The 21,182-nt window shown below is 37.6% G+C and overlaps 2 protein-coding genes across 4 annotated transcripts in view; both read left to right on the top strand.

The window, feature by feature from the left end:
- Positions 1-1,070: 1,070 nt before the first annotated feature.
- On the top strand, positions 1,071-10,623 carry LOC121390354 (putative uncharacterized protein DDB_G0290521). The gene is made up of 4 exons (XM_041522146.1): positions 1,071-1,512; positions 3,134-3,236; positions 6,030-6,115; positions 9,350-10,623. Exons 1-4 carry the CDS (start codon positions 1,071-1,073, stop codon positions 9,481-9,483), a joined length of 765 nt encoding a protein of 254 aa, XP_041378080.1. The 3' UTR covers positions 9,484-10,623.
- A 5,553-nt stretch (positions 10,624-16,176) lies between these two features.
- Positions 16,177-21,182, top strand: part of LOC121390051 (GMP synthase [glutamine-hydrolyzing]-like) — a 33,136-nt gene continuing 28,130 nt past the window's right edge. For 2 of the 3 annotated variants that reach the window (XM_041521758.1, XM_041521760.1), the window contains exon 1: positions 16,177-16,371. The gene's annotated coding sequence lies outside the window, so the exon portion shown is untranslated. Of the gene's footprint in view, positions 16,372-18,834; positions 18,877-21,182 lie in introns of those variants that run through there. The other variant, XM_041521759.1, reaches the window with a different exon arrangement.

Raw genomic sequence — 21,182 nt, 5'->3', positions numbered from 1 at the left:
AAAATTAGTTTCATCTGGGCTAAAAATGTATGCAGTTTTATTTCATCTAATACCACTGTGTCAAGTAGCCTTGTGCTTGGAACATGTAAGCGGTACCTGTAAAAAAACGTACTCGAATTTTGTGCAGAACTAGGGTAGTCATAGACGCTACCCTTTATCTCAGAAATGAGCAGCTTAACCCCCCAATTTTTTTCTGATTCACTTCAAGGGTGAGGGGTGGTAGTATTTATATCCGTGTCGTTTATGTCGATTGATGCGATGCAGGTAGGGATTTTAGCCACATGTTACTATTGTCGTCTATGGGATTTGATTTGATAGTATACACCCTTATATAATTTTTGAATTTGCATACAATGACGATTGTGTAAGACATGCATTATTACGTCGTCCACAGAATCCCTGGTTCCAGGCCCAACACCTACCCCAGGAAATGTATCAGGCTCTAAGAATGTTGAGGCAACAGAAAGTCCAGCTAGATCTGATACGCCAGGCCCAACACCTACCCCAGAAAATGTATCAGGCTCTGAGAATGGTGAGGCAACAGGAATTCCAGCTAGATCTGATACGCCAGGCCCAACACCTACCCCAGGAAATGTATCAGGCTCTGAGAATGGTGAGGCAACAGGAATTCCAGCTAGATCTGATACGCCAGGCCCAACACCTACCCCAGGAAATGTATCAGGCTCTGAGAATGGTGAGGCAACAGAAAGTCCAGCTAGATCTGATACGCCAGGCCCAACACCTACCCCAGAAAATGTATCAGGCTCTGAGAATGGTGAGGCAACAGGAATTCCAGCTAGATCTGATACGCCAGGCCCAACACCTACCCCAGGAAATGTATTAGGCTCTGAGAATGGTGAGCCTTCCACTTTTCAGATAGTTTGCTTTATATTTGTTTGATAATAGTGTAAAAGTGTGCCACCCCCCACTTTTTAGCACCTTCCTATGCCACTGATTATTAGTACAAAAGTAAATGTTATTTATTATTTATGTAACTCTTGGTAACTGTCAACAAATACAACTTCCAGTTTCGGTTTACGGGGAATTTAGTATTGCGTAGTAGATCTGATATGCCAGGCCCAACACCTACCCCAGGAAATGTATCAGGCTCTGAGAATGGTGAGGCAACAGAAAGTCCAGCTAGATCTGATACGCCAGGTTCAACACCTACCCCAGGACATGTATCAGGCTCTGAGAATGACGAGACAACAGAAAGTCCAGCTAGATCTGATAGTCCAGGCCTAACATCTACCCCAGGAATTGTATCAGACTCTGAGAATGGTGAGGCAACAGAAAGTCCAGCTAGATCTGATACGCCAGGCTCAACACCTACCCCAGGAAATGTATCAGGCTTTGAGAATGATGAGACAACAGAACGTCTTGCTAGATCTAATAATCCTGGCCCAACACCTACCCCAGGAAATTCAGTTGTCATTGCTGTGGTAAATACGAAGGGCTTTAATCGAGCTCTCTCACCTCTTCCTGTCAGACAACAGAAAAGGAACCGGAAACGTAAGGCTATTTTTTGTGTCCAATTTATAAAACAATCGGTTCAGAAATAAATAACATGTAGTAAATTTCATAGTATAAAAAAAGGCATTCCCTGTGGAACCGTTGGTAACATGAGGACCATACCGGAACACTGGACAAATTGATGTTTTCATTTAAAAAAAAAAGAAAAAAAAAAAGAATTAAACAAAGTGTTCGTCCATTGTGCATAGTTCAGAAATATATATTTTATCATGTAGTTGTTTTTAACAACTGAAAATGTTGAACGGCGCAATACATACGTGCCGATACAAAATACTGTAACAAGTTAAAGATCCGTGTACTGGCAAAACAGTACTGGACCCATATTCACAAAACATCGTAAGCCTAGTTTTACACGTAAACGTAAATCTACGACTGAAGAGCTATTCACGAAACAACAAAAACGCAAGTTACGTGTAAAGTTGGACGTAAATATAATATTGATTAATGTACTTTGTTATAAAATAAATATCAAATTTTAATATTTATTTGCCTGGTTATAATTGAGGCCATGCAGCAATGCAAAGATTGGCATCAAAATCGTCACTCATCTTGCACAATTGCTGCCTTCCGATAATGGTTTGCTAAAACATAGTGTCCACTTGGCATTAAATATTATTCATCCTTCGTCAGTGACAATTTGAACCAGATAAATTACTGTCACAGTCTGACTCCGTGAGATTGCCAAATTGGCCTGTATTAATACCAGGTATATTTAATAATTTTACCTGAATAGTAGCTATATGTGATATTCATAGATTGTCTACAGGTTTTATTTGATGCATGGTTAGTTTCAAGTCGATATAATATCACCAAAACAATTAATACTAAAGCTAGTATGTCTTACTGGACAAAACGAAGGAAAATGAATGCTAAAGTAGAGGCACATCTACATGATATTGCCATAGAAACAGATGAAAGTGATGAAGAAATAGATATTAACATTTTGAATAATGTTGAACCTGTTGTGTCAGTTAGGGTGCCTTGTGGTGGAATTATAGATACACATTTTCAAATTGATGAAGAAAGTGATGGAGAATCTGAGTTTAATGCACCACAAGATGCATTTACTGACAGTGAACATGAACAACTATCAGATCAGTCAGATCAACATTCAGACAGTAATGATGATTACATTGATATAGGTGGACCCATTGATGAAGAACTTCCAGTTCTCTTAGCGAAATGGTCCGTTGAAAATCAAATATCCCATATTTCTTTAAGAGCATTATTAGGTATTTTGGCCAAATTTCAGCCTGATTTACCAAAAGATCCAAGGACATTATTGTCTACTGGCAACCTAATTAGTATAAAAAAGGATGTATGTCACTTACGTAACATTCTTTATGCATTAAAGCAATATATCAAAATGTGTTTAGTATATTCGAACAAAATGTTATGCAAAAACAAAGTACTATTGGCCCATAATCATTTTCAAAACAAAGTAACCATGTTTGTCTAGTCGGCTTAAATTGTATGGGCACTGGTTGTTTCCGCTATGGAGGAACAGTCAAGTTTCATACCAATGCAATTTCAGGCAATTGATTGTTTTAATTTTAAAAATGTCAGTTATTAAAACTGTGCCCAATATTTATCTATGTAGCAACCTATGCTGATGAACATCGGAAGTTAAAGTTGGCAGAGGACCAGTCTGATCTTCAAACAGATCCTGAGGAGGCACTGGTGATGGGCAGACTAATTCGAAAGTGAGTATTTACAAGGCCTATTACCAATAATAGTTTTAAACTTTCAGTTCACAGTTTACTTTAAAGGAGGGGACAATCAAGGCATTTGACCTGGTATGCGTATTCAACGATATATAATGCACATTATTGCTTAATATCAACAAGTATAATCGTATAGTTAATTAATAAAACGGTTAAATGTGACGGCTATTATATATAACGGGCGCAGCCATTTTGTACCATCCCAGTGAATACGCCCTCTGGCGAGCTGGTGGTTACGTAATACCTAACGTGTCACGTCAGGAATTAGTCTTTGAACACAAGAAACAAAACATACCTGATTTTTGCGGATGCATCGCAATATTCTGTAATAATAGTCATCCCAGTAAGCCAGCAACAATTATATATTATATTTAATACAAAATAAACCACCATTGTCAAAGTGTTGAAATAACTGTATTATGGTTTGTACATAAATTAACCCACATACTGAAATAATAATCGGAGTGTTTTCTTAGTTAATTGGTTGTTTCTTTCCGTGGCCTGTACCTGTGATTCCTGATTGGCAGGTGTATATTTAGACGGCCCCAAGACACTGAGTCTAGACCCACTAAAAAGATGTGCCTCTTTTATTAAGATCACAGGGTATTGTGTTTTAACCGCACGGACACCCCTCTAATCGTAATCGATCAGCCGTCTTGCTTTATTATTGTTAGTAATTCTGTAAAACCCTTGATTAAGTAGACTTTAAAATCACAAAACTGACCAATTACGTAGTCCCAAAGAAAAGAAAATTATCACTTGGGTATCGTGAGTGGTCGTTTTTGCTCAAACGTAGCATATGGGCTCAAATATACAGGGTTATATTTTTTCGATCTCTGCACAGTGTGCAGATTGCTTCTACAGCCACTGATTGGCTGGCTTAAAAATCACGACGTTTGGTTGGTTGCTTGGCATGGCCGGAACTTCACTTTCATTCATATAATGTTTCCATTCATGAGTCAGATTACACATACGTTATACGATCTACAAAGATTTACAAAAACAAATAAGACTCATGTAGCGCATAAGATTATATGACGTAATGGCTGATGGCTTTGTTGTAGACTGCAGAGGAATATTATTACATTAAAATTCAGTTAAAATTGACAATGGGTAATAAAGAGAATAACCAACTCGCTACGAGGAGTTACGAATTATCTGTCCCTCGTGAATGATGTTGTAAAACCCTCGCCAAAGGCTCGGGTTTACAACATTCATTCACTTGGGACAGATAATTCATAATTCCTCGTAGCTCGTTAGTTATTCTCTAAATCAAGTCATTTATGTTTTACAAGTCAGGTTGATGAAAGCGAAGCGCCTTGTCGTAAATTAGAGCGTTTATTTACACTGTGCATAGAGCAGATGGACGGAGCTGAAGTCACTTCGCCCCAAGCTATACCACCGGACGTCACAAAAACGAAACAAAATGGCTGGCCCCAGTTAGCAGGAATAATCATGTTTTTTTCATTCACTCTAAAATTACGCGTTTTTCATTTGTTAAAGTGTTAGTATGTGTTGGTGGTCCGGGTATGGATCTTTCCAACACATAAATCTCTTGTTTGAGTTTACTCTACCTTTAAAGGGACATTCCTGAGTTTGCTTGATTGTAAGATGTTTTAGACTAATACAATATTTCTACGATTAAATATGTTTTCTTATTTAGCGTCTGTATATTCAATGCGTTTCTGGTCATCTTAATATTTCTAAGAAGCCCAAACTGGATTTTGTCTTAAAATAATTTTGTATGTACGAAAAACATTTTTGAGGAAATAAAATGAAATTTAACCTAGTACAAATATTAGTACGATCAGAAACACATTTAATATACAGCCACTAATATTTTATGCAGAAACAATATATTTGATATGTAATTACAATTGTTAGTCGATAACATCTTAAAACTTGCAGCAAACTCAGGAATGTTACTTTAAAGGCTTCAGAGGCGTATCTAGCTTTATGTGAAAGATGTGGTTGGGTGTTCAAGAGATTTCAGAGAGAAGTATTTCTCTCCCCCCCCCCCCCCCCTCCATCCTACCTCTAGGCCAGAATTGATGATGTGTCATCCTGATGTGTGAACAGTCCTATTTAAAATGTTTGATCTGATCTATCTATCTACATATATACATACATATATATATATATATATATATATATATATATATATATATATATATATATATATATATACGTATATATTACAATGATCGAAATCATTTTGGAACATATCATGAACCTTTTGGATACGTTGTACCATTTTAGCACATTGCATGTGTGCCAAAATAACCAAATTGGAAATTTAATCAAACGTGATTTTTTCCTATTTAAAATGTTTGATCTGATCTATCTATCTATCTCTATCTCTATTTCTATCTCTATCTCTATCTCTATCTCTATATCTATATTACAATGATCGAAATCATTTTGGAAAATATCATGAACCTTTTGGATACGTTGTACCATTTTAGCACATTGCATGTGTGCCAAAATAACCAAATTGGAAATTTAATCAAACGTGATTTTTTCCTATTTAAAATGTTTGATCTGATCTATCTATCTATCTCTATCTCTATTTCTATCTCTATCTCTATCTCTATCTCTATCTCTATCTCTATATCTATATTACAATGATCGAAATCATTTTGGAAAATATCATGAACCTTTTGGATACGTTGTACCATTTTAGCACATTGCATGTGTGCCAAAATAACCAAATTGGAAATTTAATCAAACGTGATTTTTTTTCAAAATGTTTTTACCATTATTTGTTTACAGACGCAAGAAGAAACAGTTATCTAGTAGCAGTAGCGAGGATGACGATGATGAGACATACAAACCCAATCCGACCAAGAAAGTTAAAGGTAGGGTCAACTCAAACAAGAGCTTTATGTGTTGGAAAGATGCATACCCGGACCACCAACACATACCGACACTTTAAAGGTAGGGTCAACTCCAGCAAGAGCCTTATGTGTTGGAAAGATGCATACCCGGACCACCAACACATACCGACACTTTAAAGGTAGGGTCAACTCCAACAAGAGCCTTATGTGTTGGAAAGATGCATACCCGGACCACCAACACATACCGACACTTTAAAGGTAGGGTCAACTCCAACAAGAGCCTTATGTGTTGGAAAGATGCACACCCGGACCACCAACACATACCGACACTTTAAAGGTAGGGTCAACTCCAACAAGAGCCTTATGTGTTGGAAAGATGCACACCCGGACCACCAACACATACCGACACTTTAAAGGTAGGGTCAACTCCAAAAAGAGCCTTATGTGTTGGAAAGATGCACACCCGGACCACCAACACATACCGACACTTTAAAGGTAGGGTCAACTCCAACAAGAGCCTTATGTGTTGGAAAGATGCATACCCGGACCACCAACACATACTGACACTTTAAAGGTAGGGTCAACTCCAACAAGAGCCTTATGTGTTGGAAAGATGCATACCCGGACCACCAACACATACCGACACTTTAAAGGTAGGGTCAACTCAAACGAGCCGTATGTGTTGGAAAGATGCATACCCGGACCACCAACACATACCGACACTTTAAAGGTAGGGTCAACTCAAACAAGAGCCTTATGTGTTGGAAAGATGCATACCCGGACCACCAACACATACCGACACTTTAGCAAATGAAAAACGCGTAATTTTAGAGTGAATGAAAAAACATGATTATTCCTGCTAACTGGGGCAGCCATTTTGTTTCGTTTTTGTTACGTCCGGTGGGATAGCTTGGGGCGAAGTGACGTCAGCTCCTGACCATATCCTGTATGTACAGTGTAAACAAAAGCAGTAATTTACGACAAGGCACTTCTCTTTGATCAACCTGACTTGTAAAACAGCATAATTAACGTAATATAATAATAAACTATTTAACTAAATATATTTCAAGTTGCATTAACGGAACAAAATGGGGTTATAGTATTTTTCTCTGTTAAATAATCCAAAGGAAAAACATACACTATTAGGCCTATTGATATGCTACGTTGGAGCAAAAACAACAACTCACGATACCCAAGTGATAATTGTTTTTTCTTTGGGACTACGTAATTGGTCAGTTCTGTGGTTTTAGATGAAAAAGTCTACTTAATCAATAGTTTTACAGAACTATTTACAGTAATAAACCATGTCCACTACCATTTTAGGGGTGACAGGTAATATTCCACAATACCGGTATGTATTTTTGTGTCTAGACAGCGTCAATTAATTGGCTCGTCTGGTTACCAATCAAATACACACCTGCCAATCAGGAATCACAGGTAGAAGCAACTAACAGCATAGACCAATTAACTAAGAAAACACTCTGTGTATCATTTCAGTATGTAGGTTAATGCATGGACAAAACATAGTTAATTATTTCGACTTGTTGTGCAGCCACTTTGACAATGGTATTTTATTTTGTATTGAAAAATAATATATATATAGTGCTGAATATACTTATTGCTGGCTTACTGGGATGTGTATTATTACAGAACATTGCAATGTATGACTATTTATCATCCCGCAAAAACCAGGTAGATTGTGTTCTCTAGTTCTAAGGCTCATTCCTGACGTTACGCGAGATGGTACAAAATGGCTGCCCCCGTTATATATAATAGCCGTCACATTTAACCATTTTATTAATTAACTATACGATTATACTTGTTGATATTAAGCAATAATGTGCATTATATATCGTTGAATATGCATACCAGGCCAAATGCCTTAATTGTTCCTTCCTTTAACAAATCTGCTGTTAACCACAAATATGCTGGACGTCTCACAAGGGCCCCACCCACACCACCTATACCTAACATGATAGTGTTGTCAGAGCAATCCCCAGAGTCTTTACTCCATTCTCTGCAGTCCACATCACATACACAGGCTGAATGTCATCAATCAAGTTCTGTAGAATCTCGTCTTAAACAACCTGAGGCACAGGATCTGATCTAAATGAATTTCTTCCCAGAGAAACACTAATTCAGCGCTTTCAAAGAATTTCCCAAAGTATGTGTGACATATACATATGCATTGTATATGATTTTAAATGAGCTTAGTGACACCCCATGTGGAATACAAATACAATAAATACTTATAAAAAATGAAATGATTTTTAATCATTCTGTTTGGAAAAATATATGATTAATTCTTCTAGTATATTAGGTTAATTACTACAGTTTGATTGGTCAATAGATATGTGATAATGGAAGAGTATACTCCAGGGCTCGCGCTGTCGGTAGCCAAATTAGCCATTGGCTAATATCTTTTTACAACAAATGGCTAATAAAATTTGCAAGTGGCTAAAATTTGGCTAAGCCATTTTCTATCTTCTGAGTATATATTACTCAGTTGGGAATCCCAACTGATATTGCCTTCGACCCATAGCTTTTGATAATACATTCAATATTTGCTTAATGTTATGATACCTTTTTTTAGCCAAAAATATGTAACCAATGTATGTAGGGGCGGGGCTTAGCACAATGGTAAAGTGTTCGCTTGATGTGTGGTTGGTTTGGGATCGATCCCCGTCGGTGGCCCCACTGGGCTATTTCTCGCTCCAGCCAGTGCACCACGACTGGTATATCAAAGGCTGTGGTATGTGTTATCCTGTCTGTGGGATGATGCATATAAAAGATCCCTTGCTGCTAATCGAAAAAGAGTAGCCCATGAAGTGGCGACAGCGGGTTTCCTCTCAGTATCTGTGTGGTCCTAAGCCATATGTCCGACGCCATATAACCGTAAATACAATGTGTTGAGTACGTCGTTAAATAAAACATTTCCTTCCAATGCATGTATTTTAAAATAAAATTCAGCAATATTTTGTTTCGTAATTTTCAAATGGGTCCTCTTCTCACGAAAACATTGTACCATTCCCTAGAATGAAAACACCAACATCACCCAAAGTATCGGGTATAATAAGACTTAAGAACTGCCCTGAACAAAATGATTAACTTGTTGAAAATTACATTTAAATAGCTTGGCATTAGTATTGACTTTATATTTCACACATTATTGTATTCTGGTATATTCTTTATTGTAATTTTGGTTTTAAATTAGTTTGTAACTTTGTAAACATATTAAAATTATTCTATTAATAGGTGTCGAAAGAGAGATGCTTAAAGCCATCTCAGGCATCCAGGTGTCTTTGGATGGTATAACAAAGGAATTAAAATGGCAACGGAAACAAATGAACACCATAATGAATAAATTGGAGGGACATCCCAGCATGTAGAAACAGAACATGTATTGGAAGGGCTTAATCTACCGCTTGTTTCTGTGCAGGAAGTTGAAGCAACGCTGTCTGAAAAGAATGTCCGGACTGCCCTGGTGTGTAAACACCTGCAATAATCACACAATTACATAACACATTTATACAATGCAATACATACAATTTGTGGTCGAAGTGCTTTATGGACAGCTTATGTTTAAATTAAACATGCATAATAGTGTGGTATTGAAACAATACATTTGGTAAAATCATGTGCATAGATATAGTATAAAAGAAATTCATAACTTTGTAGCCTGCAGACCCTTTGACTACCCAGGTATGAAAATCATGTGTACTAAAAATTACCTTCGAAATGTATGCAATTTAATCCAACCTCCTATCTTGTAGGATTTTCTCCCAAAATTTCTGAAAGAAATGTTAAGTACTAGGTTAATAAAATATGGTATTACAGTGTTTATAATTTATTTTGCTAGTAAAATGCACACCTTTGTCAAAAATAATCTGTGATTGGGCCGGTACTGGTTGAGGATATTGGACCGGTACTGGTTACAAATATTGGCCTTGTACTGGTTGAGGATATTGGACCGGTACTGGTTACAAATATTGGCCTTGTACTGGTTGATGATATTGGCCCAATGTTACTGCATATATTGGGCCAATAATGCATTTGTGTACTGTGCCAATACCGGGCCAATACTGGAAAATTGTAATGGACCAATACCCCGCCGATGAGCAAGAATTTAATGGGCCAGTACTGGTTGACGATATTGGCCCAACGGAACTGGATTTATTGGGCCAGTATTGGGCCAATACTGCAATGTTAATTGGGAATTTAGTATAAACTGTCTGACCGGCCGTATCTTATCAATACAGAAAGACACAATTATTCTAATAGGCCTTTAGGCCTTTAGGCCTAATAGTTGTAGGTTGAAGAAGAAGAAAAAAACCCAAAACATTTAAGGAAATATTAATTACATAATTTTGCTAACAAGTAGTGTAGTGGTAGTCTCAAGAATAATAGTATTTCCTGGATACAGTCTTGAGTGTCATTGGTGTTACTTGTTTTGTCATTGGTGTCATTTCTCAAGAAACTTTATTTTTGAAATTTAAATTGTTTATTTAGGAAAGAAAGAAAAAAATGTTTTATTTAATGACGCACTCAACACATTTTATTTACGGTTATATGGCATCAGACATATGGTTAAGGACCACACAGATATCGAGAGATGAAACCCGCTGTTGCCACTTCATGGGCTACTCTTTTCGATTAGCAGCAAGGGATCTTTTATATGCACCATCCCACTGACAGGATAGCACATACCATGGCCTTTGATATACCAGTTGTGGTGCACTGGCTGGAATGAGAAATAGCCCAATGTGCCCACCGACGGGGATCGATCTCACACCGACCGAGCGCTGTACCACTGGGCTACGTCTTGCCCCGGTTTATTTAGGAAAGCATACCTTCTACCTTTATGACTTTGATGAAATTTATTTTGAAGGACTCCATATTTTTAAATAATTAAAACTACCACAGTGTATTATTTAAGTCACATACAGAATATCCGTGTGGAAATGCACAATTACACCCTTGGGATAGTTTTTAATTCTAAAGTTATTCCATATATGTTATTATGGACACCTAAATAACACATCCATGTGCTCTTGATCACTATAAACCAATTGGATTACACTGCTGAACTACCCCACTTGGCTGGTAACACCAATGACATAATGAACTTGTTCATAAGGTAACGTGCCTGCACATGCAGGCCGATTACAGTTCTGCGTGGCCAGATATATTTTTATGTTTCTTTGTTCATCTAGTTTCCAAATAACAATAAATATTTATATATTTTAATTGTTTTATCTTGAATTTGTGTTTTCAAAATTGACGCTTTCTGTAGAATGACCATTATACATAGATGTATTAATGTATACTTCCATTCCTACACAGTGATATATACACAAACACATGCATATTACTTGCAAATATCAAAACTTTATTAAAGTGCGGTTTTAACGAGTCGATCATCAATGAACAATTTTGGTCCCCAACCCCCTCCCCCCAAGATGTGTTCGTAAGTATTTTTGTTGAGCACAAAACATATTGTACATTTTCTTTTCTGTGAAAGAAGGAGATTGCACACAATCTGACAAACAATAATAGTAATAGAAAACTTTTTTAATGTCAAAAAACAAGTCGACTACTCCACAATTCAGTAGCAACAAAGGGCCTTTGTTGCAAGCGACTGGAGTATAATGCGCCAGAAATAATTTAGTGGCTAATTGGGGCCGCTTAGCGCGATGACAATCAAGGGCAGATAAGTATGTTTCTAATAGAGGCTTAATATGCCTACATAAATCTAGCTAGGCTATGCAAACCAAAGACAGTTAGCTGGGTTTGAGGCTTGCTCTGCTCTTGTGTTTCTTTAAAGTCTTAGATGCATATATATATATGCATTCCAGAACATTTTCAAATCAGCTTTTTTATTTTAAATAGCATTCAGTGGCATTTGCTTTTTTACAAACCACTCCGTTCCACCATCTCATGTCATGTCATGTCATAGGGTTTACGTGCACATTCAGAACAAGCTGTTGTAGCGCACGCCTGTCGTGGGCACAAGAGCCGGCTCCTCCGTCCATGACAGGAAAGGCGGGGGGAGGGGAGAGGAGGGACCGCTTGCACTGACAGGTGCAAGGGAGCACCAGCAGCCCGATCAAATCGGTAGCAGGCGGGTGGGGGTGGGGGTGGTGCTATGGAATTTGAATGGCAGGCGCGTGCGCAGGGGGGGGGGGGTTGGGGTCGAACACACACACACACACACACACACACCCGCTCAAGGCGAAAACAAAATTCATATCCCGATTTTTTACATTCATATGAATGTGGTCAGAAAGCAGCTCGGCTAGCCAGCAGAAAACACCTCAGAATAGCCCTAGAAGGGGTCAATTTTTCAAAAGGATAAACAATGCTTAAAATATTTATATGACTAAAATTAATTAATGTATAGACTTATTCTCATTTAGTGTACTCAATATTCGTGCGTCATGTCATTTCAACAGGAAATAATGATATTTGGCGTGCTCACGGCGCTGCGCGAGATTTGCATCTGTCAAAATAAAAGATAAATGTCATTTTATTTTGAGGAACCGATTAGGATATAAAATATGCCACAAATATTTAAATAATAACATAATGAATTATTAACTTGGAATTTTACCACTTTTCACTAATACCAAAATGTCCGTTTCCAAAAATAACCACTAATTTTTTATATTTTTTTATTTGTGTTTCGGGGAACAGGAATTTTTTTTTTTTTTTGTTTACACTTTGTATGATTATGCCCATACATAAAAATTGGCCTCATTTGTTTCAGATAGTATACTTTTATACTTAATATTATTGTTCTGTAAGCCCAGTTTTCACTTGAACGATTTTTCGTACAACTGCGGTGCGACTAAAAGATTGTACAGCCGTGCGATTCCCGTACGAATTACCTAGGTCACTTAGCATACTGTCGTGCGACTGCTGTGCAACCTCTATGCGACCAATGCGAACCTAGAGACAGCTGTACGATAATTTTAAACATTTGAAAAATGTCGCACCGGCATGCGACATGTCCGAAATACACACGACACCCCTACAACGTGTGTGAATCATCAACATACTGCCGTGCGACTCCCGCACGCCCTGTACGATTTGGTGGTCGCACGGAATTCGCGTAGAAAATCGTTCAAGTGAGAACGGGGTTTTATACATATTTTGTCTCCTATTATGTAACAATTTCTATGTGATTCATATATAGAAATAAATGATTGATTGATTGATTGATTGTATTATTTTTGGTTGTTATATTATAAGTGTATATATGACATTAACGGTTTTATGTATTTTACGCTAATAAAAATATTATTTACATTACATTAAATTGTTTTTGTGTTTTTTGTATTACAGAGACATTACAACAGTCAATGTTTTAAAACATTGCACGTAATGTTATGTCAAACATTAATTTACGGATTAACGTTAACGGTCAATCGCCTGTAACAACTCTTCTGTTATTCCGTTAATACAGTCCAGGCATGCACACTGTTGTTATAATATGAAATGTGTTAACACATTAACGGGTATAAAATAATGCCCCAAAATAGGCAGACCTCATTCGCATTCGAATATTGCTAGATATTTCAGTTAAACGCATTTCGTTCGTTAGAAAATTTCTCTAAGAATGTCTGTCAATAGTTGTATTGTGTGTGACCTTCTTGTAATGCACGTGTTAAGTACTGCCCAGCTACTGTCCGACAGACAGGGGAGGATTTTCATCGAGGACAAGGGGTCCATTGTCACGAAGCAAACTTAGGAGGGAAGGTAGCAGCAACCATTTCAGTGGCAATGAAGTCCGAGGCCATGGAAAATCCGTTTTGGTCCGCGGGGACAATTGTTAGTCAGTTAGTAGAAGACAACCTGGGAGCAGCGCTGTGTCCTGCATTACCCACCATAGACGACCTCTGGACACCCGAGAGCTGGAGCGTGCACCCGTACGAACAATGACGTTGAAGGCTGGCATTACAGATTGAACTGCAGAGGACGTCCCCAAGTCCAGCTGTACCTGCTGGTATCTCTGCTACACGAGGAAGCCACACACGTGAAAAACCAGCTTCGGCTCGTCTCTGATGGAAAGCTCGAACGAATGCAGAAGAAGAAATACCGAGACATGCAGGCCAAGACTTTTAAAGGGACATACCCTAGTTTTTAAACACTAACATATACTTTTGACTATTGTAACCGTTTTTGATAACTTAAATAATACTTTACTTAGATTTTATTGTTTAGATTATTAAGTTCTGTACATTCGAAGTGTTTTTGGTCATCCTGATGTTTTAAATAACATAAAATGCATTTGTCATATTTTTAAAAACGCACGTGCGTTTGAGAAGTAACAATTATGGAGTCGAGTTTTAGTCTATTTTTAGAGGGTATTTCACCATTTAAAAGTCTCAGACTCATGTTTCACTCGATTGTAACTTCATCCAAATGTGTTACAGGTTTGTAGATTAACTAAACTTCATGTTAATTTTCACGGGTTGAAACTAGGGTATGTCCCTTTAAGTACTGGCAGGAGTATGAACGTGGCGAGAGAAGTGCAGCCAGACTTCTGCGAGCATGCTCCCGCTTGGTGACCCCAGTGTTGTATATGTATCAAAATATGAACTGTTTTTAGACTTTTTTATAATAAAAAGTTGAATAATGAACTGATTGATTTTAGTGATAATTCTAAATGTAATACTCAGATTCGTCTCCATATGCATACAAGGTGTAGGGCATCGCTGTGATATGCAACATACCCTAGACCCGCGACTAATATAAATCGTCGGTGTTCAATATTAAAATAATATGCCATGGGTGCAACCTCAGATTTTACCCCCATTTTACAATATTATTATGACTTAATTCCATTAATTATATATATATATTTTTAATTCGTTCAATATGTAAATTTTATCAAAACAATATATTTTTTAAATGCAATAATAAATGAAAACTGTTTTAATATATGTGGACCGAAACCATTTTACAATTATTATTATGACTTAATTCCAATAAAAAAAAATCAGCTTGAAACAAGTATCCAGTCAACAACGTCATGCACACATTAATTGATTTTAATAATATATACATTTTAAACATTATTAACACAATCTAGTTACATCATAACCAGCTTCTACACAGAAGAAAAACATGTCGCCAAGGTGTAAACATAAACTAACACAATCATCAATGAAAAACATTTTTTTAAAAACCCCACACCAACATGCACTGAATAAGAATAAGTCTATACATTAATTAATTTTAATAATATAAACATTCTAAACAGTGCCAATCCTTTATAAAATGTACGGCGATTTCGCCCAGTAGGAAATAGGATTTACGGCTAGATCGACGTTGGGCGAGATCGACGTACTTCTTCGCCGGACACCTCGATCCCCCCCCCCCCCCCTGCAAAATTTCCTGCGCACGCCCCTGAATGGAGCAGTTAAATGCCAAAGAGAAAAGGGTGCGCAATTTTGATTGAGGGCATTTGGCGCAATTTTGAACGGTCGGTCGAAAGGTAAATGGCCGAGCTAATATAGGTTTTGATGGTTGGACTATACCAATTCAAATCCCATAGGCGACCATGTTAACGTTTGTGTTTAAAAACACTATATGCAATATATCAACCAAACTATGACCCATAAATATCAGTACTACAACCCCTACCTCAAATTATTAACTGCAAAAAATGGTACCTTTCATGGCTCATTTTCGGTATAACCAGATGTTTTTACAACCCCTAGTTTCGCACAAAATTTTAGTACTTTTTTTTTACATGTACCCCATACATGTTCCAAGCACAAGGCTACTTGACACAGTGGTACTAGATGAATTAAAATTGTATACATTTTTAGCCCAGATGAAACTAATTTTTTTTACTACCAACACATTCACATTTATAACCAATCACAGGACTTGTGGTGTTCACTTCTCTACCAAAAGCGGTGCACCTCGAACTTCGACCCAGCCGGAAATTAATTGGTATAGTGCTACCTGATATTAGTGAATCGCGAGTAGCAGTCCCCCACCTCTTGCCGCCACTGTTTTTAAACCCGGAAATGGCAAATATTACGCATGCGCAACTGCATTCGACACGGCTTTCCGCGTAATGTGGTTTTGGTCAAGTTGGAGCAAAAATATTTTAGTATTAATTGCAATAGACGTGACAGCATTAAGATAAACAGAGTTAAGTTATTTCAGGAAAAGATCTGATCACTAGAAGTGCAAAGAACGGTTTAGTTTTTTGTCTATGCGGTCACTTTATTGTAGATCTACACTTTAAATTCGTTTAATATGTAAGTTGTGCCTATTGTCGTGAGTAACATTTTGTCGACATAATCATGACGACATTAAACAGAAAAAACGCAATTCATGTTTTTATGATGGACATATAAAAATATGACATTGAACCCCCTTAATCTATCATGCTTTATTAATTTACTATTATTTATTTTGGGTATTAATAGCAACCTTTTAAATATTTAGGCCTAAGGTCGAAGACCGTCTCTTTTCGGACCCTTGTTTTGGCTTCGTACGAATCCGGGTTGTTTCGCCCTAAAACCATTTCGAACACTGCATTGTTTCGCCCTTCGTCCTATCCACCCAGGGTTGGTTCACTCTAAATCTCATACCCGAGTCGTTTTGCCCCTCAAAATAAATCTATTTATTATAGTTTTGAAGTATTTTTGTCTTCTGTAATTATTCATTATTTATTACCAAATATTAGTTAATTTTCTGTCTTTGGATATTAAAGGGACACACCCTAGTTAAGGCTAGTTGTTAACCATTACGGCATTGTTTTTCGCTATTAAACCCATCTTTTCACGAATAAAATTGCACTTTACTTACCGTTTATTATTTAGAATATACATTTCCATTCACCTGAAGTGTTTTTTGGTAATCCTGGTAATCCTGGTGTTTGTAATACCACAAAATGCATTTTTCGTATTTCCGAAAAACGGACGCACGTTTGAGAAAAAAACGTTGAGCAGACACGGTCTAATCTATTTTTAGACGGGATATTTCCATTTCAATGTCACAGACGTTGGTATACCACGTGACCGTTATCATTTTGGTTTGGTTTGTTTTCTCGTGCACAGTTCGCGCAATAAACATCCGATTTGTTGTTGTTCATTTGTGAGATTTTTCTTCACAGTTCGTGAACATTTTCAGTAACAATAAAGTTCAGACAAGTAAGTGTCTCAATACAAAACGTTACAAACCCTTAAAACCAATAATTTTGCTACGTCCTACGATATCTGGAGAGGGGATACAACCAGGACAACAGTTGGAACATGTCCAGGAGAGGTGAAAAGAACGCACCCCAAGTCGGTGAAATTTGTCGTGACGTAGGCATTGTTGTGCTTCGAGCGACATCTACCGGTGACATCAGAATACACTTTCAAAATTATTTCAAGCAATTGGGACATGAGGATTCCCATGGTATTTATTGATATAAAACCTGCTTTTTCACTCCATTTGATAAAAACGTGATCTAAGTGTGTTACAGGTTTGTAGATTAACCAAATTATAATTTATTTTCGCTGGATGGAACTAGGGTGTGCGGCTTTAATGCCTTATCAGCTGTTTACGTTCTGTCAACTGAAGCTAGGCGAAATCTACATCAGACTCGGTAGTATGCAGTGTGACTGTTCATAAATTAATTATTAATGTGAATACATTGTCTGTATATTATCTAAGGCCTGTACGTATTTCGTGCATATGGCTTGAGTAAATGCAATCTGATTAAATTGGCTCTACTGGGTCTACCAGTAGATCTAACAGCATTTTGTGGACATTTCAGGTGACATTTCATCTATAAATAACAATTTAACCTTTAGACTACTGGATTAATTTTTAACAAAAACCACGTTGAGTGGGTACAAGTTTATAATTTTTACTCACATATATTCACTTAAATTCAGACTCGGTAGTATGCAGTGTGACTGTTCATAAATTAATTATTAATGTGAATACATTGTCTGTATATTATCTAAGGCCTGTACGTATTTCGTGCATATGGCTTGAGTAAATGCAATCTGATTAAATTAGCTCTACTGGGTCTACCAGTAGATCTAACAGCATTTTGTGGACATTTCAGGTGACATTTCATCTATAAATAACAATTTAACCTTTAGACTACTGGATTAATTTTTAACAAAAACCACGTTGAGTGGGTACAAGTTTATAATTTTTACTCACATATATTCACTTAAATGTTTTATAAATACATGAAATAAAGTTCACATATGAATTGGTAAGTATTATTTTCGTGGGTTTTTGTAATTTTTATAATTTTTAGATCAGCTAATGGTGATTAAAATTAGGCAAAAAATCGACAAAGTTGTGTTTACTTACGGGCATTTATGGCCAGCTGTCCAATATTTATGTCCATTATTCCCGATAACTGGTTTTCTGACCAGAATTTTTTTTTAAACCCGAACTACGATTCATATTGCAATATTTGGTGATTTTTGTTGTTGGTAAAACGATCAAATTTATTATCAAATTAGCTGTCACAATCAGCTATCGATCCCTGAAAATGACCGCAATGTGCCGCCATTTTTGTCAAGCGAAATTACTTGCCGAAAACCGCTTTTTGAACTCAAAATTTCAAGGTGTTTTCAATTGAAAAAATCAGAACAAAAGCCACCATTTTGAAAACAAAATCTTTTTTCTTTTATTATATTTCCGTTTCCGGTGAGTGTCGTGTGCAAAACGGCGGGAAAGATGAATTGGGGAATGCACTGTATACAGTATACAGTATGTCGACTGACGTGACGTCGTGCAGTACTCAGAAGGTTAAATATCGACCAATTACACTTCGCCTTTTATATCATTATTCGGAAGCATGCATATTCTAAAAATATCGGGCAAGGTTATTTATGCAATAGGTGAACTTGTTAGTTTATTTCAACATTGAAGAAAAACAGGGGGAAAAATGCAATAATAAACTCTTAGATTGTATACTAGTATCTATGGCTACACCATCACGTTTTGTTTTTTTCGTCATGAAACAAATTTTATATTGCAATTAGTTTCTGTCATATTTCGTAATTCACCCGAATCATTTCGTATACCCTCGGCATAATCCCGAATGTTTTCAAATTCTTTTCAAATCACTGCCATGATTTTGCAGGTTTTTGTTGGTTGAATGAAAGGTCAACTAGACATGAGCTCCAACGGGCTGCTGTTAGATCCATGTGTAATAGTGGAGCTAATTTTAATTAGATTGGAGTAAATGACATTGGAAATAAACAAAATTAGAATATTATTTTTATCTAAATATAAACACACAATGTAGATCACAATGTCTGACATGTAAAAATCGATGGATATAGGACAAATCAATGAATAAATGTACTTTATTAACAAAATAAAAATTGGGCGAAACGGCTCAACCCTGCTCAAAATGACTCGGGTGAACTAGTAATAAGGGCAAAATAAGTTTCAGAGTGTATTAGATTGATGATGTAAACTACACCAAATTTTTTATTTATTGTTCCATATTTACAAAAAAACACAAATAAACGTCACTGTATACAAGAAAGTCACATGACATGCTGTCAAAGTTGAAGGTTGTCAAACATTGATTTTACACATTAGAACATTCGTTTAATAGTGTGTGAATCCACCCCTGGCGCGAATACACTTGACACATCGTTTCCTCATGCTGTTGATCAGACGTCTGAAGAACTCTTGGGGAATGGCCTGCCACTCTGCCATAAGAAGTTGACCCAGATCATGAAGGTTGGCCGGAGGGGCATGGTTATCCCGAACTCTCCTGCCTAATTCGTCCCAGGCGTTCTCTATTGGGGCCAAGTCAGGCGAATATGCTGGCCAATCCATCCTGGCGATACCTTGTTGTCTGAGAAAGTCCGTTACCACGCTGGCGCGGTGGGGTCTGGCATTGTCATCCTGCAGAACTGCCCCGCCGCCAATCTGCTGAAGGCCTGGGAGAACCAACGGCCAGATAATCTCATTCAGATAGCGGATTCCATTCAGATTGCCATCCACCACATAGAGGGGGGTCCTGTGGTGGATAGAGATGACGCTGCCACCACCGAACCGGTGACGTTGTCTAACGTTAACGTCAGCGAAGCGCTCCCCAGGACGTCTGTAGACACAAACCCGACCGTCGTTGAACTGAGACTAAACCTGGACTCATCAGTGAACATCACTCGACCCCACTGAACACGTTGCCACCACAGATGAAGCGTGCACCAGTGACGTCTGGCCGTTCTGTAACGTGGTAGGAGTGGTGGTCGAACAGCCTGGCGACGGCAGCGTAGATTATTGACTCTCAGACGATTGCGTATGGTTTGATCAGACACTCGAGTTCCAGTCGCAGTCCGCAGATTGTCACGTAATCGGTGTGCAGTGGTTGTGCGTTGACGTAGAGCCATATTGGTGATGTAGCGGTCCTCTATTTGTAGTGCTTCGGTGTCTTCCCGAACGTGGACGATTTCGAACAGAATTCGTTGCTTGGTACCGTTGCCACAGTCAGCCAACAACACTCTGACTGACACCAAGTCTCAGAGCAACATTTCTTTGCGTATTGCCATCCTGAAGCCAAGCAATAGCCCTTCCTCGATCTTCGATAGTCAGTTGAAGTCGTACCATTGTCGAATTTGGAGTGTGCACCGTACACGAACGCAAGCTCCAATTATACGGAAATTCAGCATTGGGAACATGGAATACATATGCAAAGCGTGCAAATGAAGCGCTTTGTGAAAAAGCAAGTTATGGGCACTTAGCAGACCTTTCGCTTTCGCCCTAATTTACGTGCAAATGTAAGCATGTTTTCGCCATTAGAACTAGTCGACAGTGTCAATGACAGAGGATTTTAATTCATTTATGGGTTGCTTAGACCCACTTTCGTCAAAATGGAACAATACCATGCTGGACATTATGTTCTAGCTAATATAATTGACATTCAGAAAATAATGTCGAAAATATCGTCTGACCCTTAAATTGTTTTGAGTAGTATATATTGTTGAACCATGGCGATGGTGCAGTATGAATGTCTTATTTTCAGTAAAATTTTCAACTTACACTCCTACTAGTCACTTGAAGTGTTTACATCCCATTGTTCTTGATCATGCAC

This window comes from Gigantopelta aegis, chromosome 15 (genome assembly GCF_016097555.1).
Source record: "Gigantopelta aegis isolate Gae_Host chromosome 15, Gae_host_genome, whole genome shotgun sequence".
Lineage (NCBI taxonomy): Eukaryota > Metazoa > Mollusca > Gastropoda > Neomphalida > Peltospiridae > Gigantopelta > Gigantopelta aegis.
The sequence above is the reverse complement of the archived record's forward strand: the minus strand, read 5'-3'. Positions and strand labels throughout refer to the sequence as shown.

Bases quoted from the DNA above. Each gene is read 5' to 3' on its own strand.
- LOC121390354 (XM_041522146.1), top strand. From the start codon at position 1,071: ATGCCAGGCCCAACACCTACCCCAGGAAATGTATCAGGCTCTGAGAAT. The intron at 1,513-3,133 runs GTAAGGCTATTT...TTATCTATGTAG, and splicing joins ACAGAAAAGGAACCGGAAAC to CAACCTATGCTGATGAACAT. The intron at 6,116-9,349 runs GTAGGGTCAACT...TTCTATTAATAG, and splicing joins TCCGACCAAGAAAGTTAAAG to GTGTCGAAAGAGAGATGCTT.